We start from the raw sequence: 26,551 nt of genomic DNA on the forward strand, positions 1-26,551 counted from the left end.
GAAATATTATCTTACAAACCTATATTTGATTGTGTATGTAAACATTTAGATATTGGTGGTTATAATGATGAAGACAAAATAAATTTTAGCGTGTCCATAGGTATGTTAGATCATTTGTTCAAGAAAGCCGCTAAAGAAAAGAACTCATTTCTTATACAAAACATTCTCTATACAAACGTTATGAACTTGTCTGATGAGATATTAGATTCACTGACTGATGAACAATGGTTATCTATAGGTTATGATGATTATGAGGAGGAATATAACTATGATCACATTACAGATTTCATACTCAAATATCTGCAAAAAGTTAATTTGAGCGAAATATGTTCATGGAAAAAGTTATCGGAAGAGTTTACAAGAGAATTAGCTGATAAAGTTGATTGGGAGATTATTTTGGAAAGCCAAGACTTATCAGAAGACTTTATAAGAGAATTTGCAGATAGAGTTCATTGGAGAGAAGTATCGTATAATCAAAACCTATCTGAAGAATTTATTAATGAGTTTATAGACAAAGTTGATTTTGATGCTATATCTTATGGAAGCAAACTCTCTGAAGCCTTTATACGAGAACATGCTGATAAAGTTTCTTGGTGGCGCTTATCTGGAACTCAACAATTATCAGAAAACCTTATAAGAGATTACGCTGACAAAGTAGATTGGGAAATAATTTCAATGTTTCAAAATTTAACAGAAGGATTTATTGCAGAGTTCAAAGACAAAGTTCATTGGCATAACATTTCAATTTATCAAAACCTCTCTGTAGAGTTTATATACTTATTTAGACATTATGTAGATTGGAGAGTTATAATAAGAAAATACCGTAATAATTCCGATTTAGGTAGTATATTGAATTTAGCATTCGATGTTCCAACAGATGGTTTGTTTAATGTTTAACTAATTACCTTTTATGACTATTATATCATAAAAGTTGTAGCCTTAATTATAAGATAATAACTGATCATACAAACAATCTATATTGTTAATCAATTCTTCTTCTGATAGTGATGTCCAAAACTCATTACCTTTACCTTTTTACACCTATTCATCTTTTAGCTCCAATCCTTTTAATTTTTCGATTACTTCATCATCTTGAATTTCTTCTATAACTTCTTTGATCGTGTTGAGTTCACACTTGAAAAATTCACCTTTATATTTAAATTCATCTAATTGTTTATGCACAAGTGACTAACTTTTTAGCATCATTTGTCTTATAGGTTTCTTCATAATAAAATAATTCGAAGTCAAGTCTAAACACATTAAACTGACCTAGGCGATGCTCAAGGTTTTTTGTATAACCCACTTTATATATATTCTTCTCTTGGTGCTGTTTGGTAGTTGCTATATAAACAAAACCTGATGTATCTTTTTCTCTCTTTATAAATGTCCATCTCTTTATTTCTTAAAATAAACATGTGTGAACATAAGAACCAGATATTATTTTCTTTATTTTACCACCTCCTGAGTTTATTAGATATATTATTTCGTTCGGCCTTAATTTCTCCTTATAATATTCTATCGGTTCTTTTGATTCTTTTATTTCTCAACCAATCTTCAAATCTTTTACCACCATCTTGACACAATTTAGTTCCATTAAAGTATCCTGTACTCTTATCTATAATCAATTTAAAGTCACCAAAAATACCATACCAATAATTACCTTTAATCTGTTCATAACAAATATCATTTAAACTATACGAATTATCCATAGTACTCACATTTATTATATAAAAATGTTGATTTAATCATTTTCGGAGTTTTTACCCACAAATAAATTCTTATTCACCATCTTATCATATCAAGTATTAACTCTTTCGAAATCGTTACACCCTTACATAATCATATAACACAGAGAGTAACGGTTCGTTAGCCTTTTATGGTTATTATTCCATAAAAGACCATTTATATTTACACTACAACATTACTTTTATCTACCCAACTATTATGCGAATCATCAAAATCTAGCTATTTAACGTATACTTTATCACCTTCCTTTCTTAACACCTTTTCCACCAAGTATTCATCTTTATGTTTCGTCTTTAATAGTTCTGGTTCGTAAAATCTACCTTGCACATCTTCTTCTTCTAAATCTTTAATTCTATATGTAGGTGGATTAGATGGAATAACTTCGCTAATAACAAATACTTCTGTTGACCAATTAGGTGTATATCCTTTCTCAAATAACCCTTTCGATTTACTTATACGAACATAATCACCTAATTTGTATTTGGGTTTAACACGCTTATATTCTTTCTTATACATTTTCTCCAATATTGCTCGCTCTTTCTTATTATTAACTTTTATAGGCTTTAAACCAATTGTTCTATGTACTCTATTATTATACTCACTAACTAATGTTGGTAATATCTCTATCCATTTATAATTCCCTTGTATCGTGAACCTTTTCCAAAATTTATCACTACCTAATACTATACTTTTGACATTATCATCATCATCACTTGATTCGTTTTCACCTTCATCTTCTATTTCTATATACATAATAAGCAATAATAATTTACCTTCTTTTAATTCAGAATCTTTGGTTGGTCTAATTGTTAACTGATCATGTATATTAAAGTGTAATGGAAAACTTTCAACTAAAGCGTCATTTAAAAATAGGTCTATAAGTTGTTTATTAAGACTTGATTCTATATGCATTAACCTACCTTTATAAAGAAATTTGTAAGCAGCAGCTAAATTATATACAAAAAAGACTGGTTTCCCAAGAGCATCTTCTGCCAATCGACATGGAAATTCAACAATTTCTTTTTGTGTAAGTAAATTAAACTCTTCTTTCACTGATTCAAGCTGTTCTAATGTTACAACATCTTGTTTATCAATAGCATTAGATACATTAACCAATCTTTTATTCTTAAAATCAAGCCAGGATGTAAAAACTTCTCTAGATTGTTCTTTTATACTTTTAATGTTACCAAAAATATCCATATTTATTATATAGCAAACGTCCTAAGGAAAGTTCTCTTTCTATGTACATTACAACAAATAATAATTGACCTTCTTCCATAGCTGAATTTTTATTTGGTTTAATTGTAATTATATCATTCTTGTTGAAGTTAAAAGGTACATTTTCGATCAAAGTATCACCTAAATATATCTCTAGAAAGTATTTATCCAAACTTAATTCCATGTGCATTATTTTCCCATTATAGAGAAATTTGTAACCATTAGAGAGATAAATATTCTAAAGATTGGATCTTTAACATTCTTAGTTCTCAATCGATATAATAGAGGTATAGTTTCTTTTTGCATAATCAATTTAGTAGTATCCATCCTAATCTTTTGAAAATCTTCTTTCTTTATGTATGTATCTTGTAACGTTTCTAATGCATCTTCAAATCGTTTTCTATCGTTCTCTAATTGAGCTTCTATTGACCTAAGTTGACTTACGCTAACATCATCATTTAAATTCTCCAACAATTTTAATTTCTCTTCACTAATATCAACATTATCTTTTCTATCTTTAACATTACCAAATATATTCATACTCATTTATTATACAGAAAACGCCCATCCTAATTTCTCAAAACATTTCTTTAACATCTCTATTTGTCTAGATGAGTGTTTAAAATCAATATCAACATGAACATCGTGCTTTTTCAACAGATAGTACAATACACATTTTAAGTTAATAAACAATACTCTTTTTGGATACAGTTCTTTAAAGGTTTCGTATAAGTTTTCGAAGTCGTTTATAAGTGTTTCTTCCATATGTCGTAAGTTTAATGGTTTTTGATCGGTAAGGTGATAGTGTATTAAATAGACATCATCATAATATTTTGTGTATTTGTTTTTCTTCAGTACTTCTAGAACATCTTTTGTTGATATTAAATGTTTTGGTATATCTCTAAATTCATCATTTAACACCTTGAACACCTCTTCAGGAATAATTCTATCCTGTAAAGCTTGCAAACGAGATAGCTGTAACTTAAATCTTTTTGTAGTATCATACCATGGTTTTCTCACACAAGCAGCTCTCATTCCTTCATTAGTACTGTAAACAAAACCATTCACTACCTTTTGTTAATGACTTACTACCACAATTACTGCATTTTAATGGTCCGGTGTTATAATTAGACAACATGTCCTTTAGGGTAATTATTGGATATAACTTTGCCAACACTTCTTCCGTATACAAAAATTTAGGTATTAACATTTTCCATAAACCAGTAACATTATATACGTTGATTTTATCTTTTAAGTCTATCTTACTAACATCCTGAAAAATACCAATTAAATTTATATTTAACTAGTGCATCTAGTTCATCCTCATGCTTCTCAAAATAATCTAAAAATCTATTGTGTATAGCTTCCATATTTATCTTAAAACAAAACTTTTATCGATATAAACCATAAAAGTACTTAAACTTAATAATATTTAATCATTTTTAATCATATACATAACATCACTAAAAGAATACCCTTGATTTAGAAGATTTAAAACCTTAACACAAAGATGGCCACATATAACTGAATTAAAGTCTTGTATTCGTTCGTCATTGTAAAATAAGTTTTCAGTACCAAGATATTGTACTAGTTATTTAGGAGGAACACCACCATACGAATCAAATACGTACTTTATGTTGTTATCTTTCCAATAACATATCCAATGAGTGCCAATGTTTTCTGATTTATCAAAGTTAACTACACCACACTCATTTATATAGGGTTTTTGTGGAAGTTCATCACTCATAAATACGCCTCTAAATCGTTTTATCTTTAATTCTTTAACCAACCTCTCTATATCGAAGTTGGTCAATGGTTTTAGTTTTTTGACTTCTTTGGTTTACCTGCTGCCTGCTTTTCTTCCATAGCCATATTGTGCCTTTTTTGTTCTTCAAGTTCTTGTTTATTCTTCTTAGCATCCAGTACAGTTTTAGTAATCGCTGCTGCACCACCTGCTAATGAGCCAACTGCTCCTAAAGCTGCTAAAATGGCTGGAATTGTAAAGATAAAACCACCCATATGCTCTTTCTTAATCTTTTTCATTTGTGCAGTAATTAAACTTAAATCCATTCCTTTACCTCTAAAACTTCAAGAACGTTAAACCCGAGGACAGTACCTATACCCCCAATTGTAACATCATTACTATCAGTTTCTATTTTAACTCTATTTCTTAAATAATCTTCTGATAATGTTATGTTGATGGATTGAGATTTTAAATACTCATTAAGTGATTTTAAATTATATTGCCCTTCTGGTATAAAAAACTTTTCTATCATCGTATGAGAAACTGGTTTTTTCTGTTATGTTTGGAGTTAGATATGTACTGTAAAACCCAACTAATCCTATGCTTAAGTAGTTGTTACTGTTGTCTAATTCGTAATGGAGTTTCTTCTTTAAAACAGAAGTATCACTCGTTAACTTAAATACCTTAGCCATTTATTATATAATAAATGAATGAGTTTGATTTACCTAGAGATATTCCAAGAGAGAAAGTAATCAAGTTAATAGACGATATCATTCAAAAGTTAGAATACAGTTTAAAGAAGAAAAAGAGAAAACTACGAATTGTTAAATATGCATACTACACTTTGATTACGTTATCGGTTATACTTTCTGCAACAACTGGGTTTATTAATATTTTTATACCTGTAACAATTTACTCAATATTAACAACGTCTCTTGCAACTGGAAGTGCTATAATAACAGGTTTGTCTTCTAAGTTAAACATAAGCAAAAGAAAAGACGAATATAAAATCATTGTCACTTGTATTAACTCATTTAGAGAACAGTTAGAAATGATAATAACATTAAATGGTGAAATGGATAACGAATATATAAAAGATACGTTCTTAAGATCAGAGAACAACTTAAAGATATAAGATCATAAAAGAGACGATTTTCTCTATAATAAATGAGTAAGAAAACTATTAATTGGGATGTAAAAGAGATGATAAAAGAAAGAGCAGTTAAGAAAAGAAATGGAGAGCTTATACCTGATGATATTCGATGTCTTATGGGTCCATCTGGGTGTGGTTAAACTTTTTTATTATTTAATTTTTTATTACAGCCAGGTTGATTAAACAATAATTACTTCTACATATATTCTAAAAGCATGAATCAGCCAAAGTATGAGCAATTAAACGATCGATTTGAAAAAGCAGAACTAAAGTTAAATAAGTAAATAGCAACATTCTTAAGCGGTAATGACCGTATTGTACCTTTTGATGAATGTGAAAAATACTCTATAGTTGTGGTTGACGATTACATTTTAGAGAATCAAGATACTGTTAGAAATTACTTTACGAGAGGTAGACATAGACATTTAGACTGTTTCTATCTTGCACAGACATATTCAAAAGTGCCTAAACAGCTTATAAGAGATAACGTTAACTTCCTATGCATATTCAGACAAGATGATACTAATCTTAAACATGTGTATAATGAGTTTGTTGGAGGAGATATGTCTTATGATAAATTTAGAGATATGTTCAAAATGTTGGCAAGAAGATTATGGTTTTATAGTAATTGATATGACAAGGAAGGTAAACAATGGTAAGTATAGGAACAAAATAAAACACTTCTTAAACGTTTGATGTTTTTTTCACGTTTATTGACGTTTTAACGTTTGACGTTTATTGACGTTTGTTCGTTTTCTATATAATAAATGGATGAGAAAGAAATTAATAAGAATATCAAGTTAAAGGAGTTCTTGATAAAGGGCTTCAAATCTGGGAAGAGCAGGTATATATGATAAAATTTAAGACACAAGAACAACCTGTAATTAATGCTATTCAAAATTTAGGAAGTGAAATCAAAGAAGTAGCAGAACAAAATAAAAATCTAATAACTGAACTTGTTCCAGTTGTACATAAGATGGCTTCAATAGATCCTAGTCTACTAGAAACACCTAAAAAGATAACTTATGATAGTTCCCCAAGTAGTAGTGATACGCCTATAACGGGAGAAATAAAACAAATGAGAAAACAAATTAAAGACAAAGTTGAAGGAGTAGAACCTTTAACAACAGCACAATCATTTGGTAAGATTGCAACGAAATATTATAATAAAAGAAATGATAGTGTATTTGGAATAAGAACTGTAGAAGATGGGAAAATAATAAATAAGATAGGAAATTCTGAAGTTAAAGTGAGTGGTGATGATTTGATAATTAATGGTAAAACTTATAAAGGAACAGAAGGTCTATGGGAATTATTAACGATGAATACTAATAAAACCATTGAAGATTATGACGATGATGATTTTGAACAGTACAAGGAAATAATAATAGAATCAGATGCTGCCTTCCAAAAATATAATCGAGATAAAAAAAGTAGCATCTAATAGAGGTTCTAAGTACATTAATATTATCAAGCCTATTTGGGATAATTATATTAAACCATCTTTACCTCCAACTCCTAAAAGGACTGGTGAAGGAATTAAACAATATACAGAGATACCTAAAGAATATATATGGATGGATGATGTGAGAAAGTTAATTGATCGGCTAATAGTTATAGATGGAGAAGAAAAGGCTGGAAATAATAACTTTTATAATGAGAAAGTAGGTATAGTGAGTATGATTAATAACAAGCTTTCACAATTTATTCCTAATGATCCAAAAGGTATAGGTTATTTGATTAAGATCTTAAATACATTACCACCACGTTTCTGGAATGATGAGAAGCTTGGAAAGGGACTAATGAATAAGATTTTAAACATGAAGGGAATACCAGAGTTACATATACCAGGCTTCAGATTTTGCGGTCCTTTTACGAAGCTACAAGAAAGATTAGAAAGAGGTGATGAAGGTATTAACCATTAGATGAGGCTTGTAAAGAACACGATATATACTACAGAGACAATAAAGATACAGAGTCAAGACATATTGCAGATAAGGAATTAGAAACTAAAGCATGGAAAAGAGCATTTAGTAGTGACGCATCAATTGGTGAACGATTAGCTGCTTTTGGAGTTGGTGCTGCTATGAATGCTAAGGTTAAGTTAGGATGGGGATTATAAGTTTTTAAAGGTTATTATGTATGATTCTTTTATGGGTACATCCCATAAAAGCGTTGTTTCAAGATTTTCTTTATAATAAATGGATGGTGTTGAGAGTTACGAGTTACAGTTTTAAAGCTAACACAAGAACATTTAATAATTTGAATGAAGCTAACAAAGATATTGAGTTCGATTTCGATGTGGGGGATGGGTTCATACATCCACACAAAGCAGATTGTCATATGACTTTTGAAGTTGTTGGTGCATCAGTTGGAGGAACATTTGGTGCAAATGATACTATAAAACTTGTAGATAACTTCTTACCATTCTTTTTTTCTCAAATTGAGGTTAGAAAGCATGGAGTTGTTATAGATAAGATTGAGCTACCAGGAATAACATCTACAGCTATCGGAACATTAAAGATTTCTAAGCCAGAAGTTGAATATTTAAAACAAGCAGGATTTGAAACAGATGGTAAACTTGGTCTAAGAAAGGACTTTAGCGTTTTGTATCCATTAAGATTAATTCCAGGCTTTTTAAGTGATTATAAACTGATCTTGGAGTCACTCTGCAGTCAAACCTATCATTTGATATTCATGTCAACAGAGTAGTTGGTGAGGCCTTTAGGAACCTTGGCTTTGTGATGAGATTAGGAAGTGATTTTTCTAACACCGATGTCCTCAAAACATTATACATTGCCTATGTAAGGTCTAAGGTGGAATATGCAGCGATAATATGGGGTTCTGATAGTAAGAAATATACAAGTAAAATCGAAAACATTCAAAATAAATTTGTGCGCTTTTTAACATATAAAGAAACAGGGATATATCCGAAATTTGAGAAGTATGAAGATCTTCGAAGCAAATATTCATTACAATCACTTGAAAGTAGGAGGACTCACTTCATTTTATCTTTCTTACATAAAATAATACATAGTACAGTAGATTCAGAATATTTACTATCAGAAATCAAACTTCACGTCCCACATAGAGCAACCAGACCCCATAATAGCATATTCCATCTCTCAGTGCAAAGGACTAATGCATTGGATGTATCGCCTGTCAGAAAAATGTGTTTATTGTATAATAAGGTGTCAGAAAAGCACCCAGAGATAGACATTTTTAGCTATAGACAGAATTTTACTCTAAATAAATAAAGTGTAGATCATGTTATATGTATTTTAAAGTATTTTGCAATCGTATTATTTTGTTATCATAAGTGTATTTTAAATTATATTATCATGATGGAAAACTGTAATTAGGCATCCGCCTGTTGTTTTCTGAAATAAATAAATAAATAAATAAATAAATAAATAAATAAATAAAGAGGTTATGTGGAAAGGCGGATTGAGAATAACATTTATAAAAGCTAACAACAATAACGATGTCTTGTACAAATGGTTTGGAACAGGAGCAGGTGCAGCAGCTCCTCATGATGGAAAAATAACAATAAAGAGTATGGAGATAAGAATGCCTATTGTTGAATACGAAAACAAGTTAAAGTTGAATATTCTTAAGGAACCTAAAATCATGTTTTCATTCCATACTTATCAATGTGTTCAGAAGACTGCTGTAGGTTCTTTCTTGGAGTTCGATGTTACTACTCAATTTAATTCTAGACAATTTGATATGCCTGATTTCGTAGTTGTAATGTTCCAAACTGATAGAAGTGGCAAACAAACAGCAGATGCAAGTAAGTTTGATCATTGTAAGGTAAAGAATATCTATCTTAAGAATGGGAGGAATGAGGTATTTCCAAAAGAATCAAGAAACTTAGATATTGCTAACAGCGATTATTTTAAGATGTATGAAGATTATACTGCATTTAAGAGAATAACATGTGGCAATACCGAAATGTACTATGATCCTAAAGAGTCTATAGATAACAGACCAATGTATGTGATTAATTGTAATAAGAGGAAGAATGTATCGGTAAATGAGAGAACAAACATAAAGATTGTAGTAGACTTTACAGGAGCTGTGGCTGCTAATACTATATGTTATGCGATTTTAATTGGACAAAAGAACTTTACATATGATCCTAAGAATGAGAAAGTAGTAGAAGAGTTTTAGATAGTTAAATGTATTTTTGTGTTATTTATGGGAATTTTCCATAAACGAAATTGACAAAAATGATTAAAATATTTTGGTGAAGATAAAAATTGAAAAATATTCATTAATTTTCTATATAATAAATACGATGGCGAGTCATATTGAGGTTTTAAATAAACTTGGAAGTCTTGAGCAAAAACAAGTTATTGGATTAAGAGAATTAGAATTAAATACAGAATATAAGATTGTGAAAATGGAAAAGATTAAAACTAAGTTTGGGAAGAGCATTTTAGTTGAGTGTGAGGAGTTTAAGGTCTTTCTTCCACCTAGATTTACAAAACACTTAACAGATAAAATAATTGATGAGATCGTTAAAGATGGAATAAAAATCAAATACACTGGTTTAAAAGATAATTACCTAACTGTTGAGTTCTGTATGTAAATTTCAAATGAGGATCAGTTTTATGTAAATTTTAAATGAGAAATGGTTTTATGAATTTTATTCATAAAACGAACATTTTCCTTATAACAAATAAGAAGCTATGGCTAATTATTTGAATAAAAAATGACGTTAAAGCATTGAGATTCCTTCGCATAGATGAGTTAGAGAAAGGTAAAGCGTACGAGATAACATTATGGAAATTGATTCAAACACAGCGTTATGGTCAAAGAGTTTTAATACATTTAGATGAGAAATATAAGACGTTATTACCACAAAGATATAATGACGAAACTGAGCAAGTATTGAAAGATTTGAAAAAGTATAAGCTGTTTGTTAAGTATGAGGGTTTGAAAGATTTAGATAATGGTTATAAAATACATCAGTTTTACTTTAGAAATGAATCCAAAAAATAACAAAAATAAAACTTGTAATTTTAAGTATTTTTTAAGTGTATAAGTGTTTTTATGGTTTCATTATCAATATCCGAACTTGTAATTTTAAGTATGTTTTAAGTGTATAAGTGTTTTTATAGTATCAAGACTATAAAAAACTAAGACCTTTGACTATACAGAACGCAATACCATTTGAATTTTAAAGATATATGTATAAATAAGGGATTTATTTGAGTTTTTTATAATTATATCCTTAGAGTTATACAACCTACAAGACATTTGATAGATAGTAAATTTAGTTCTCTACTGATTGCCGTTTGAGTTTTGAAAATCTGTTAATATTTGACGAAGTTATAACAAATTCAAAATTTCGGGAATTTTTTACGGGTTTATTTTTGAGTTTTCGGGAAAATGTTATTCATTAGAAAAGTCTTAGAATATTATGTAGATTACGATAATATTTTCATTTTTTCGATTTAATGAAATTTTGTAGAGATATTGAAAAAAGGAGAAATATCCTGTGGGTTATGCAATTATTTATGCATTTTATAAAATTGGTTATTAGTATTCATTTGCCGTTTGAATGTTTGAAATCGGTTAATTAGGGACCGAGCTATTGAATTTTAACGTTATTTGGGGGTGAGGTTGCAGTGTTGCCAACTCACTTTTAACAATTATGATATTTATTAGTAATGGGGTGAATTCATCCCTATATGTTTTAAAGCGATATCTTGAAAAATTAAAATCCTGGAACGTTCCGAAAAAAATATTGAGTTGGAAACGCTGATTCTAAAAAGATCTAGTGAGAACAGCATGTACAATTTGAGAGTTGTGAATTTCATTCTTTTATTTGAGGAAATGATGTTGAGGAAATCATGTTGAGCTATATGTAAGTCATTCTCTCTCTTTCTTGCTGGAGGTGGAAGGATATATGACGTGTATCAATTGAGATCATAGTTATTGCGTAGTCCCATCCCGTGGGATTACGTCATTGATATACAGCGCCCTCTCGACTGCTAGCTAGAAGTTGTGTTGAAGGAAATGGCTAATGTATATGTATGTATGTTAGTGTGCGGAAAAGGAAAGAAAATCGGATTGGACGGTCCTGTGCTGGTACTGGACTCGTTCAAATGAACCAGTGACAAATCACCTATTCCAGTAAATGCTACATTTGTTATATTCCTTCTCATTGAATTTTTAAAACTAATTATTAACGGATTTTCACGATTCAAGTGTCAAATGAAAGCTTATAAACTGGAGATTAAGATGCAATAAATATGTTTTGTGTAGGATTCCATTGTAATATTTTAGATGTAAGTTTTTATGACCTTAAACGTCATAAAAGCCTATGCGATCTCACTTTGGGTTATCCTTCTGTGTTAAAGTACAATAGTCAGTGGTGGCTTCATAATTTTTTGACAGTTAGGGGGTGGAAGGGACAAAGTGTCTGCAGAACATACATATGTACCCTACTTCAGTTTTCTCATTCTTCTTGCATGCAGTATGTAATAAGCAAATACATTACAAACACTTTTAATTATAATGACAGTGATATACGGTGTTCATTGGGCAAAACACTCCAAACAATAAAGATTCAACTTAGACTGGAGAAATGGTTATTCTTCGTTTTTCATTATAATTTGGCCATGAAACAACCGCATGAGAAATATGCAACCCCTGTATACAATTATGTGGTGTTGGAATGTATAATGCGTAGGATATGATGCTTTAGTTTTCTTAAATTACAACACTTCCAGTGTACCTGTAAATATGTCATAAAAAATAATGGCCGTATTTTTTAAATATTCAATTAGAACTGGACAATCTACTTAAAATTTGGAAACGATCAGTGAAAACGTCATTTTTCTAGAGCCTGTAGTTTCCAAGATCTCGTTGTTGAAAGGATTGGCCACAAACATATAAATGTCCACAAACGTATAGTTTAAAAGAACTCCGAGGATGGCAGCACAATTCATTTGCATTGATTTGGGAAAAGGCTTATTAAAATACAAAGGCTTTGAACAATAATTTTAAAAAATAAACTTTGTGAAAAAGATATATTTAAATTATTTAAAGTACACATACTTTAAATATTTGGCTTTGTTAAACGTGAAATCAGAACTAACAGTAAATCAAAGGTTTGAAATCAAAAGTTAGAGGTTGGAGTTCAGGCGTTTTTATTCCTATTGTAACATGTTAATAGATAGATTATAAGCACTATAATAATATTTTGAATAAAAGGACACTGCAAATTACTATACCGTTCCTTCATTTTCGCTGAACTCTTGAATTAAGTAAAATGGATTCGCTATTAACCCATCGTATAACTTTATTATATATATATATATATATATATATATATATATATATATATATATATTATATATATATATATACGGGTGTAAATAAAGGTCGTTTACAACGCTTGGGAGATGATTCCTCACACGAAAACCAACAAAACGTTTATGACATTTTCTTAAATTCGGCGTCTATTCTAAGTTACAAGCTGTCGTAAATTGCGGCAAAACGACGTGTGACACCTCATTGCGGACAAAGGAAAGGTGCAACAGCAAGCGGGTGTACACAGTTTAGAGCACCGACCACTGGAGTCACTCCTCTCGCTCGCTGCTTATAGAGAGCGAGCGAGAGAAGAGTGACTCCAGCGGGCGGTGGTTTAGAGAAAGTAATGCCTGAATAACATAATGGTGTGAGAAGCAAGGCAATAGGGACGCGGCACAAGGAATTTCTCAAAGGGGACTTTCTTATGTGGACAGACTGACATGCGGAAAATGGATGTAGAAAAGAAACTTCTTGTGCCGCGTCCCTACTACCTTGCTTCTGACACCATTATGTTATTCAGGCATTACTTTCTCTAAACTGTGTAGACGCGCTTGCTGTTGCACCTTTCCTCTGTCCGCAATGAGGTGTCACACGTCGTTTTGCCTCCATTTGCGGCAGCCTGTAACTCGGAAATGACGCCGAATTTAAAAAAATGTCACATAAACTTTTTGCTTATTTTCGTGTGAGAAATCAACGGCAGTTGCTGTACGTAGGATGTTAGTTTATCAAAGAGCTTTGGTCCTACGACTAAATAACTATTTTTAATCTTCGATAATCTAGAACAGGGTACATCAATTTTCTTACACCATCTAATAAGTATGTACTTCGTCCCTAAGTGCCATATTTGCAAGGTTTTGTTTAGTGTAAAGTAGCACTTGATAAATATATAGATTAACTACCGTCATTATCTTAAGCCTGATAAATAGTGGTTTACACAGTTTCTGTGTGTGTGTGTGTGTTCTATCAATAAGCCTGACAGTTTTCTTTTGCAAAGCTAGTACATCATGTACTTGACTACTATTTAATTACCCCAAAGCAAAATCCCATATCCAATTACACTATGAAAAAATGAAAAATATGAATTTTTCATACACTCATGGAAATTGTCTTTTAGTTTTCTTAATCCTCAGGTTAATTGCAGAAAGAAAAATTACAATACAGATAGTACATTGGAAATGTACAAAATTAGACAGAGAGCATATCTAAAGAATAAAATAACAATATAATTAAACAAATGTATTATGTGCAACATATAAAAAAAAGAGGGGAAAATAGAAATTACTAAAAGGAAATTGACAAGACTAAGGAAATATACAAGTTTCTCACAACTTGTAGTTCCATATATTCTACACATTTATTTATTTATACATGTTTCTGGACATTACTAGCATCTACAGTCTTAAGAGGCTTAATCACTGCGAAATTAACATACCGCTAATTTTACAATAATTATGTGATATCTTCAAATAGATAAAAGATAATCGAAACGTGGAACAAGAGCGCGCTGGACAATATTATTTTGAGTGAGGTGCCGTTATCACGGGTCACCTAGTAGCTTTCCGTTTGCAGCCACTTAGAAACGCGAAAATAAATGCCGATGTTCCAAATGGCTGGCAATCGAAAACAGACAAGTGAGTCGTGATAACGGTATCTCATGTAAAATAATATTGTCTAGGGAGCAATTGTTCCACTTTTCTATTATCTTTTATCTATTTGAAGATATATCATAATTACTGTAAAATTAGCGGTATTTTAATTTCGCCGTGATGGGGCCTTTTAAGCCCGTCATGTAGCCCTCGGCAAGGTATGAAGGAATGAAGAAAGGAAGCAACCTGGGACCTGTATGTTAAGTACCATTCCGGCATTTGCTTAATGTGAATGAGAAAAACTAAGGAAATACCTCACTTAGGATGACCGGCCTGAAAAAGCTGTTATATCTTTCCATCCGAGTGTCCCAACCAGGAATCAAACCCAGGACCTCTCGCATCAACAGATTTCCCATACTAATAATATGTTTAACTTACACGATATTGCACAAGGATAATAGAGTTTCGGAGTTTTACTCTCTGGTCCCGGGCACTGTAACGACGAGGTATATTAATTCTAATACTTTCTTTCTTATACGAGATAAAGGCTTCTTGTGTGTGAGCAAGTTCCTTTATGTCAGCTGATTAACACTCCATCAATCCAGTCAATTCCTTAGTCATTGAGATAATCAGTTCTTCATAATTTAAAGTATATTTTTCTACGAATTGATATAATAGATATATGTATAAATTGTATTCAAAATTATTTGGTTATCAACAAGACATCGAATTTCACTAGGCGCATTGTTTTCCTACACGAAAAACTAAGAATTTAGAATTCGTCAATCTGATACGAATAATTAACAGCTTTAGTTTAGGAGAACGGCACTGTGTTGCGTAGTCTAGCCACTAGATTGCGTATATACATAACTTTACAGTCTTTGTTTTAAGCAAACGACATTTCTGCTTTTAGAATATCACTCGGAATTTTATATCAAACAATCCTGTACATGTGAAGAACGCTGTCCAGTAGATGTGTTGGTTATATAACATTCCGTTTGGCAGGTGTTCGTCTACAAGTCAAACTAAAAATACGAGCAGAAAATATTCTTTTGCCTCATTGAGTCTGATGCTGTCTTTAAAAAAAGCAACACAAGGTAGGCTGGGTGCATGTGATTTCCTTTTAAAAGCAGGTGAGAAGTATTTGGCGCTCGTATGGAATAGGCTACGTAGCAGACAGTCCATTTAGCTCTGTGGGTTCCAAGAAAATATCTTTTGAGATGCGACGCGGCGGCGGATTGTGTTGGTCACCTTTGTTTAGTAAGTTGTCGAGAACTTAGTTAGCAGCTTAATCAAATGAATTGCACAAAAAAAGAATGTATCGTGGGCGTTGCTTATTACATTACTCGCTTCACCTCAGATTCTTTGTGACAGACAGGCGTTAAAGAAGCAATACTTGTCAGAATAGAGACACTAGTGCCCTGATTTCTATCCTCGTACGGAGAAAAAATGTTCAAGCACACTAGAAATTAGCCAGATAAAATATTTTACGCAGTTACTTATGTATGTAGAATCCTCCTCCCTTTTAATATTTCCCACAACTCTGTGATAGAATGGAAAGCAGTTAAAATGTGCACTTGAAAAATGCATGGGAGGCAATAGACCAAACACATGTAATCTACATTTTAACATAAAACTGCATACATGTAACTGACAATACTTATATATCACCTCTGAAAAGTATATGGTCACAATATCACTTATTTTAGTGGCTGTTAAGTGCTTTTTCTAATTAATATAATTTAAATACGTTGTTAGAAATACTTTTTTCTAAAAAAAAATTATTGAACTTCTCAAAATGAGTCATTCTATTATTACTTTTTATTATGAGAAAGTAATTTTTGTTGTATTTTTGTCTGCAATGATATGAAATGTGAATATGACATAAAAGCAAGGACAGGAATGGCGAAATAAGCTTTTAGGAGGAAGAAAATACTATTCTGTGGGACCTTGAACAAAGAGCTGAGAAAAAATCTTATAAAATGTTTCGTGTGGAGATTGTACTGTATGGGTCGGAGACATGGACTTTACGCAAAATTGATGAAAAACAACTGGAAGCTTTTGAAACGTAGGTGTGGAGAATAAGAGAATTAGCTAGTTTCAGTGAAAAACGAACGAGAGTGTGTTAGAAATGGTGGGGGAGAAAAGAACGATTTTAGATATTATTAAGAAGAGAAAGAGAAACTGGTTGGGAGGTTGCTGTATCATGAGGGAAAGAGGGAACTGTATCATGAGGGATGTACTAGAGGATATACTGGCAAGAAAGAAAGAGAGAAGGCGAAGGAGACTACAATTAATGGAGGATATCAAAACATAGAAATCATACGTTAAGATGAAGAGGTTAGCGGAAGATCATGGAGGCTTCTCAGTTGCGGCAAGTGACCTGCCAATAATGGCAGAATACCTATGATGATGATGATGATGTCTTTAAGAAACTGGTTCTAATGATAGGTACATTCTAAGAAGTTTCATTGAAATTCAAGTAGTCGAGAGGAAGTTAGACAACTTGACACGCAATGATCCTATAGCAAGTTAACAATTTATATTTGTTCCATTCAGACAAGTTTCTGTTGGAAAGACATTTCAATGAATGTAATGTTTTGAGGATTATGTATTTAGTGACAATAGCAATACTCTTCTAAATATGTAGCACCATTCTTTTCCCAGTTCCTTTATTCTTCGTTCATGCTTTACCTTGAGCACAGGAACGATAAAACCTTGAACTAGGTGTAAATTGTCTCACAGTCATGCAAAATGAAGTGATTCAATTTCACTTTTCGCAGAAGTAAAGTTATATTCCTTTTAAAACTGCGACTAATAGAAAACATATGTCGCTATTCCTCCCCTTGCATAACTACAGGAGAAGAATAGCGTCATCTGTACAACGTATAAATACTAGCTTTTTCCTCCTACACACGGACCTGTCAATTGTTCGATAACGACATAAAATATTACAATGTTATATCCGGGACTGATCCGAAAGGTTACCAGAAATTCCAACGTGATAAGCAATACTTTAATACTTGTAATGAGGAAATTCCAATTAATTAAGATTGTGAACATATTACAGCATTGCAAATTTATCTGGCAACTTTAGCTGCGTGTCCAGAAAGATTCTGAGAAAGCTCACGCAAACCTTTGTCATGAACTGTTATTAGATCTCTAACCACAAGAAGAAAAAGTTCAATTACGTTTTACGTACTACATGTGATCAACGGCTTTTACTCAAAGGGGCAATGTTTCTCACTTAGAAAGTACATATACATGTAGATCTCCGAATTCCAATACTATAATTACTAATTATGGAAGATGACTTAAAAGAAACTTGAATTTGCCAAACACTCCTTACCCACTTACATACATATATTGTATAGGAGACTTCAGCGCCTGACGAATGACATCACTTCACCTGATTTTTACATGTAAAAGAAAACCAATTATAAGAAGCATACGAGCTGGATGCCAGAAGTATGCTGTTTTGATGTAGATCGAAAACGCATGAGAGCATTTCAGTAAAAGACTGCACTTCAGACTTTAAATTATAACTGTGCTAAATTGCAAATTTCTAATTGCATCTAATATTTTTTTCAGGTGCATTCTTGAAGAGAATCCGTTCTGAATACTGATATTATATCATGGACTTTACTGTGGAGGAATTACCTTAAACTTTTTGTCCGCAAGGGTGAAAAGGCTGTGAAATTTCATCGGCAACTGAAAGATGTGTTGTGTGGGGGCAATGTACTTGCAGATAAAACTATTAGGAAGTGGGTGTATAAATTCATGGGAAGTGGGGATTAACGGATGATCTATCAAAGATTGGACATCCACTATCTTGGAAACATTGCTCGTGTTGAGAAGTTGGTAGAGGAGGACAGGGCGACGAACCGCGGAGGATATCTACAACATAACAGGGTTCTCGCACGACGCCGTGAGGTTCCACGTTAATTCATGGGCAACGTAACATCAAATAAATATAGTTTGTAACACTGAAAAGCAGATGTAGTATCGTAAGTTTTCGTTTAATATATAGATTTGAAATATGAAATAACGTGACAATAATTCCATTTATATATATATATATATATATATATATTTGTTTGGTTTGCAACACTGTTAGTCACGTGGTATTGTGGAGTATATCAAACAATGTCCCTCTGTTGATATCTGCATGTTACAACATTTAATCCATTGTTATCAAGTAGTTTAACACTTACAAGCGCACTTCAAGAAAATGACCCACCCTGGATATATACAGGGTGGACCATTTATCTTTATACGCCTTTGTAACACTTAAACTAATAAATGTAAAACGTTAACTTTTGTACGATGAAAAAAAAAATATTGGCATGAGGACGTTAATATACCCTGCAATACAACCAGGTTAACAATTTTGAAAACCGAACATAAAGTTGTACGTTTTTTTTTTTTTTTTTCAAATGGCACTATGTCAGGTTATTACACATTTCAAATTTACGTGTCAAAAGAAAATTTACAATGTTCAGTGTCATTTAGCGTTTCCAACTAAGGACGCTGCATTATAACAAACATTCCAATTTTGGTTCCCTCTGCAAGAGTAATAACGCAAGTGAGATAGATGGGTCATGAGCATGACATGATGAATTTCGAATAAATAAGAACAAAGTTATAGCACATTCAAAATTTGACTTATTTTTCAAAAGCTATTATTTCGAAAAGTTGCTTAGATAAGTATCCCATCCAATCAGAGATGGTTTTCAATAGATATAAATCATAACGCCATTTACAGGAATTTGATATTTGGAGATATGCCAGTTTGTCTGATATGAAGGTGTACCAAAAATACTATTGGGTCAATCCATGCAAAGTGATCGAGAAGAAAGAAAAATTGCCGCTCGACCTTTTCAAAAAAATCTAATTTTTCACGAATGTTTAACCAGTGTATACAACGAGAAAGTGTTCACTGACTTGGGAATGTAGATCAAACGAAAGAACAACAGTCTCCTGCATGAGTTAACAATTAACACAAGAATAGACATGACTGAATATCATTGATATGGCAAGCAGCAAGAACAAGGAGTACTTACGGACTTTTTTGTCAAGTGTACATTTTGACCTTCCTCACCTTCTGCTGATAGCGGCATTCTTCACCACTGCTGTGGGTGTGATAAGACAGTGTTACAACTAAAGGAAAGAAACGAGCTTGAGAGCCTTGACTGGACTAACCATTCATCTTACTTTATTTTACTTCACAACAACAAATTTCCAGTTGAATTTATGAACAAAACACCTCCTATAGTATAACGTCATTTCTTACTAGTTTGACCCCCTTCTGCTCAAAAACAAAAAAACGCACTTTGTTGTGTGTTAAGGTATATCACAGGACTAATTATTCTCAAAATTTCAGATTTTTTTTATCCAGGCCTATTGGAGATATTGAACAGTGAAACACGCTAAATTGGCATAATTTGCCAACTTTACGAATTTTTTAGGACTTTGGGAGCAGCTACAGTCTGTAAATTTTTGTGTATTAACTTATGACCCCGGAATACAGGCACGCACAAATTCAGGCCTCTACATCAGTTGTTTCCTCTTCCCAAACATGTTTTCAATGTCCAAAAATGTTGCTACTGAAGGTCCTGATTTCACCCTCTTCAAGTGGTTTTAGGCAAAAATGTTAAAAGATCAAAGTTTTAGCTTTGCACGAGTTGGAGACGTCCAGCAATTTTCAATTTGGTAGGACAAATACATACTGAGATGTTTAAAACAACGTAAACGCTTAAAATCGAAAAAAAAAAAATGCAAAATGATGGCAGCCGCTGTGTCGCCAAAGGGATGTAAAAAAAAATAATTAATTGTGGTTTTGATGTACTATGATATAGGATAAACATTCATGAAAAAATTAGATTTTTTGGAGATGGTCGAGCGGCACATGCTTGATCACTTAGAATGGATTGACTCTATTTCAAAAATCAATAAAGATAGCCATTCCCAAAATAAACATAGGACTTATAAGTAGTGAATGTTGTAAAGGAACTTTTTAAACTGTAGGATTCACTACAGGAAAATGAAGGTGAAACTTGAATAAGAAAATCATAAAATGTAAATATATATATATATATATATATATATATATATATATATATATATATATATATATATATATATATAGATAGATAGATAGATAGATAGATAGATAGATAGATAGATAGATAGATAGATAGATAGATAGATAAATAAATAAATAAATAATAATAATTTTTTTTTTTCAAAATAGCCGTGATTTTGCATCTCTTCTGACCACTTCAACTACCAGTCTAGATTCATTCATAAATGGAAGTTTCAAGTTTCAAGCCATACTCTTTACTGCATTTATCAGAGTTTATATGATCATTCACTGAATTCAGTTGAAATGTCTTGTATTCAAATACACGATACAGTAATAGAAAATCAATAAGAAGTTACAACACCTGAATAAAGGCCGTGAAGAAAATGGGATGAAAATAAATATTAGAAAGACAAAAGCCATAGTGATTGGAACGAAGCGGTCGGTGCCAAGTGTAGAAGTAGGAGGGAGAAAATAGAACATATGACTAGTTTTCGATATCTGGGTAGTAGTATTAGTGATGATATGAAATGTGAACGTGAAATAAAAGCAAGGATAGGAATGGCGAAAGAAGCTTTAGAAGGAACAAAATACTATATTTGTGGGACCTTGAATTAAGAATTGAGAATAAGACTCGTGCAATGCTTCGTATGCAGGGCCGGCCTTAAGCCGATTCGACCGATTGCTCCCAATCGGGCCCTGCGCTAGTGCCGTCTACTTTACTCTCCAATTCCGTTTTAACAGCATATTAGGCTCCAGAACAAACAAGTATGTTGTGGTTCCTATGACTAAATGTTGCTCCTAATACATGAAATTAATAAATGCCATTCTGCTTGCGGGGCCCCCGGCCAAGTGGCTATGACACTATTAAGATTGCTCTGCTACTTTCGGTTGTCAAGTACATATGGGACACACCAACATATTGCAATACATGTACGTTACACCAATGTACTCCACAAGGGAGTATATGGCCTCTTCCTAACAAGTAAATGAATAGTTTGTATTAACTTTCTGGGTGTAAGCAAATATTTTCTGAATTTGATATTGTATAATTTATTTATTTATTCATTCATTTATTTTACGTTTACAACTTCTTTTCCAAAAACAGATATTATGTCCAGGAAGTATTATGCACCCCGAACACCCCTGACACTCCACTAAATTTCCTTACACATACGCCTGGGTAGGGATGCGCACGAGTCGAGACATGTCTCAAATCACGACCCGAATTCGAGTCAAGACACACTGTAAAATTCTTGACTCGAATGTCTCGAGTCTCAAAAACGTATTTCTTGACTCGAATATCTCGAAAATCTTTCTATAATTTTTAATATTATTTTGAAGAAAGTATTCACTCAGAAACAGCTTGAAAATCATTCCAGAATTTATTATTTTAGAAAGGTACAGAACGCATAAACTTTCTCTTCCGAGATCAAGATTTAATTTTCAGCTCAATTCAGTTAATTAGTGGCCGTGTGTAGAATGGAGATCTATCTGAATTTGACCGAGGGCAGGTTGTAATGGTCCGGAAACTCGGCACGAAAATTTGGGAAACTGCACGACTTGTCGGGTGTTCGAGGAGTGCTGTGGTGTCTTCAACAAGTGGCGAAACCAAGGGGAAACGTCGTCCAAATGTCGAGGGGCTGGGCGCCCTCCACCTCATTACAGATGTCGGACGTCATAGGCTGAGCAGACTGGTACAACAGGACAGGCAGCGAACTGTGGCGGAACTAACATCAGACTTTAATGCTGGGCAAAGTACAAGTGTCTGAACACACAGTGCACTGAACACTCCTAACGACGGGCCTCCGCAGCCGACGACCCAACCATGTGCTATTGCAGAAGACGGGCCTCTGCAGCCGACGATCCAAACATGTGCTAATGTTAACACCACATCGTCAACTATGACTGAAAAGAACACGTGACCATCGCCAATGAACATTGGCACAGTGGCAGAGCGTTGCATTTCCTGATGAATCCTGATACCTTCCTCATCATGACGATGGGAAGGTGCGAAACCGTCGTGTTCCAAGGGAACAGCTCCTTGACACTTGTACTGCGGGACGGAGAAAAGCTGGCGGCGGCATAATTGTGCTCTCGGGAATATTCACGTGAGCATCCATGAGTAATGGAGCTCGAGCAAGGCACCATGACGGCCGAGGCGTATCGCAACTGCTAGCAGACTACGTACACCTCTTCATGACGACCATGTTTTCCAACGGTAGTGGCATTTTTTCGACAAGATAATGCACCATGTCACAAGGCCAGGAGTGTGGTGAAATGGTTCGAGGAACACAGGGGCGAGTTCTAAATGATGTACTGGCCGGATCTGAACCCAATCGAACATATCTGGGATGTGATTGAACGTGACGTGTGAGCGCATCGCCCCCTCCCCGGAATTTACGGGAATTAGGTGACCTGTGTGTGCACATGTGGTACCAACTCTCTCCAACAACCTACCAAGGATCATTGCGTCTATGCCGAGACGCGTCGCCGTTGTTATCCGTGCCAAGGATGGACATACTGACAATCAGGTAGGTAGTCTTAATATTCTGGCTGATGTGTGCGTATATTTTAGATCGTATATTTTGTTTCGTCTCGAATTCGAGTCGAGTCGAGACAGAAACATATTTTCGAGTCGAGACAACATTTTCTCGAGACGAGTCGAGACAGGCTTAAATCTCGACTCGACTCGTGCGCATTCCTACCCCTGGGCGTAAAAGTATTTTCTTTAAGTTTGTGTAAAAATGTATATAATTATTTTAGGTTTACACCCTCTTTTATTTTGAACACCTCACTAAGTAAAAGTTCATGGCGTTCTTACGGGCGTCTCTGGCGGGGGGACGCCCCCCAATATTTTGAAGTACGATATATTCAGTATTTTATTCTAATTTAATTTAGTTACTAACGACAGAATAGCATATAAATAATAATAATTATATTTATTTGGAATATAATATTCAGGCTGTGAAACAATTATAGCAGAGTTCTTGATATGTTTCAGGGGGTCTGTGAAGGTAAGATGAAAGGTACAAATTGAATCGAAGATAATACACAGGTTGGGCTAGGTTAGTCTTGGTTGAAAATTATTAGTATTGGATGGCACAGTAATAATTTATTATATACGATACGATCAAGTTTCTGTAAAATAAAGTATACGAAAACTTATATTTAAGTCCATATTTCTTGGAAGGAGTTTCAAAGCTCCAATCATAGTCTCAGAGGGGACCGTGACTAAAAGAAGATTAAGAACCATTGGATTATAACATTATGTTAATGTATGCCTAATACGTTTACTCTCCTTCGAGTAATAGTCCTTCAGGGTAATATTTGGAAACTCATAAATGCAATGCAATGGGCTCATGAGTTAGGTGTCTTGTTCTCTCAATCACTTATGGCACGAGGAAATTTTGTTGTTGTATTTGAATCTAATCTGAAGGTTCAATAGACAATGTCACTAGAATAAAACCACTTTGTCCTGCAAGATGGTTATACAGAGGTGACCAGATTCAGAAATCTAGATAAACATGATGTTATACTAGAAACTGTGCATGGTATTTCTGAAACCGAAAAATACCTTACAAGAGGTCCAGGTCAAGAGGTCCCATTTTGAAACTAGCATAACGCTGTTGGGTTTATTACTTGGACAGAAAATAATTGGCATGCTGGAACTTCTGAAGAAGTCATTGCAAAGTCGGAAATAAACTGTATCAGGCTTGATTAAAGGTGTTGAAATTGTTTCAGGAAATATTCAGAACCTACACAACGAAGAAAGGTTTGACAAGATAATGCAAGAAGCTGGTGTAAGAAAGTAGAAACATATAATTTGAACCCCTTTGCATTGCCAAGAATGAAGAGAGTACCAAGGAAATACACAGAGCCGGTAGAAGATTGGGTTCCTAAAGATGTAAATGCGTATTATAGGAAGAAAATATTATGCCGTCATTGATGTAGCTCTGAAAGGTCTAGAATAAAGATTTACTCAGTCGGATTTCCTGCGTCTTCGGCAACTAGAAGATAAGCTGTTATCAGGTGTGGTCTAACAATTGACATACTTGAAAATTATTCAGAAATAGATGCAGCGTCATTTTCTCTTGAGATGAAAATGTTTCTGCAAAAGACTGGTGTGTCTTGTGTCAGTCATGCTTGCAAAGTACTGTACTGCGAGAAGTGGAACCAGAAGTTCGAGCTATGCTTAAAAACGTTGGAAACTTACTGCGTCTTTTGATTGTGCTGTTAGTTTCTTCATGCAAAGCTGAACAGAGTTTTAGCTCTATTCGAAGTACAATAATACAGGAGAGATTGAATCATGTTATCGTCTGTCCCATACATGATGATCTACTAGACCTCAGCCTAGACGAGTTAGCAGACAGATTTACTGCAAGCAGTGACCATCGCATGACGATCTTTGGTCTAATCGTCATTAAAATATAGGTAACTAAAGTACATTAAGAGGATTTTGTATTCCTTGCGTCATTGTATGTGTGAATTTGCATTTTTGTGTTGAATTTTTTTAAAAATTTTATTGTTCAATATATTATTGAATAGCTGCTTGATAATTTAATTTTTTTCAGTCTATCACAGTCATCTGTTTAATAAATAAACAACAAATCGATGTGATATAATCTAAAATTTCGCCGAGGCACTATCATTTAAATCACTTCCTTTGATGCCCCCCCCCCCCAATTTTACATGCCAGAGACGCCAGTGTTCTTACTGATTATATCATGTGATACTGCCGTAAATACTGAGATGGTATCAAATAAGTCAGCCTCAGTGCGATTTCTTTGTATATCCTTCCTAGTATTATAGCTATATTAAAAATACAAAACCAGAGGACAAACTTTGCCCTCCCTTGCGAAAAATCCAGTGGATTTTTTTTTTAAATCAAGTCAGGAAAATCGAATGTATACTAGTGCGTACTGGTGTGTAAGAATAGGGGACTGCTTATGAAGGTTTGTCTTCTAACTCGAATAATCCAATGGAAAATATGTCATCCATCTCCATCAGTTCCTTAAAGTTTGTGATCGTCTCATCACTATTTCTTCAGTCGATGACGATTTCAAGCTGATTATAACTTTCATAAGTAGCTACCTACGATGTTCTCGCTAGCGTACATTAGGTTTTCCTAACTTGAATTCTTTTCAAAAAGATACAGCTGTTAAGCAATCTTTGAACCAGTGAATTCATATCAATGTGCATTTAATTACGTCTTCAAATATAAACTTCTAGAAACATCATGACTCCTTCCTATTTTAAAAAAATCGAGCGAGATACAGTATGGCCGACTTCAAGATGGCGGCTATGATAAGCATACCCTCAAATAGGTGTCTACTTCCTTCCGATGTCGGTTAATGTGTTTGGGTTTTTAATCCTTTTACCCGTTTTACAAATCAAATGAAATTTTCAAACTTGAATCACATTGTTATGGCTTATTCTAATCAATCAGGTTTTTGGGCACTGCTGCCGTCTTTATGGACGGAAGCATTTAAGTTTTGTTTACTTCGTTCCTTGATATTCCACACTTCTTTGCCAAGTTTGGGCAAGAAACTAGATTTCGGAATCGATAGGTTCACTTGTAAGAGAAGAAGAATATGAAATACTGATACAGAACCTTCTTGAAAAACTGCGAGGCATAGGGTGAAAAATGTATTTTAAAATTCATTCACTGTCTGCATTTCCATTTGAGTTATTTC

General features: G+C 33.3%; 1 protein-coding gene across 2 annotated transcripts in view; it reads right to left on the reverse strand.

Moving 5' to 3' along the window:
* Window positions 1-26,551, reverse strand: part of LOC145673420 (peroxisomal leader peptide-processing protease) — a 645,832-nt gene that overhangs the window by 178,465 nt on the left and 440,816 nt on the right. The window contains exon 1 of one of the 2 annotated variants that reach the window (XM_081743109.1): window positions 19,837-19,908. The exons of the other annotated variant lie outside the window; for it this stretch is intronic. Coding sequence (XP_081599235.1) covers window positions 19,837-19,893 — 57 coding nt within the window. The 5' untranslated portion in view covers window positions 19,894-19,908. Of the gene's footprint in view, window positions 1-19,836; window positions 19,909-26,551 lie in introns of those variants that run through there. 2 annotated transcript variants of the gene reach the window in all.

The sequence above is a fragment of the Thermobia domestica genome, chromosome 16 (assembly GCF_964235325.1).
Source record: "Thermobia domestica chromosome 16, izTheDome1.hap1.1, whole genome shotgun sequence".
Taxonomy (NCBI): Eukaryota; Metazoa; Arthropoda; class Insecta; order Zygentoma; family Lepismatidae; genus Thermobia; species Thermobia domestica.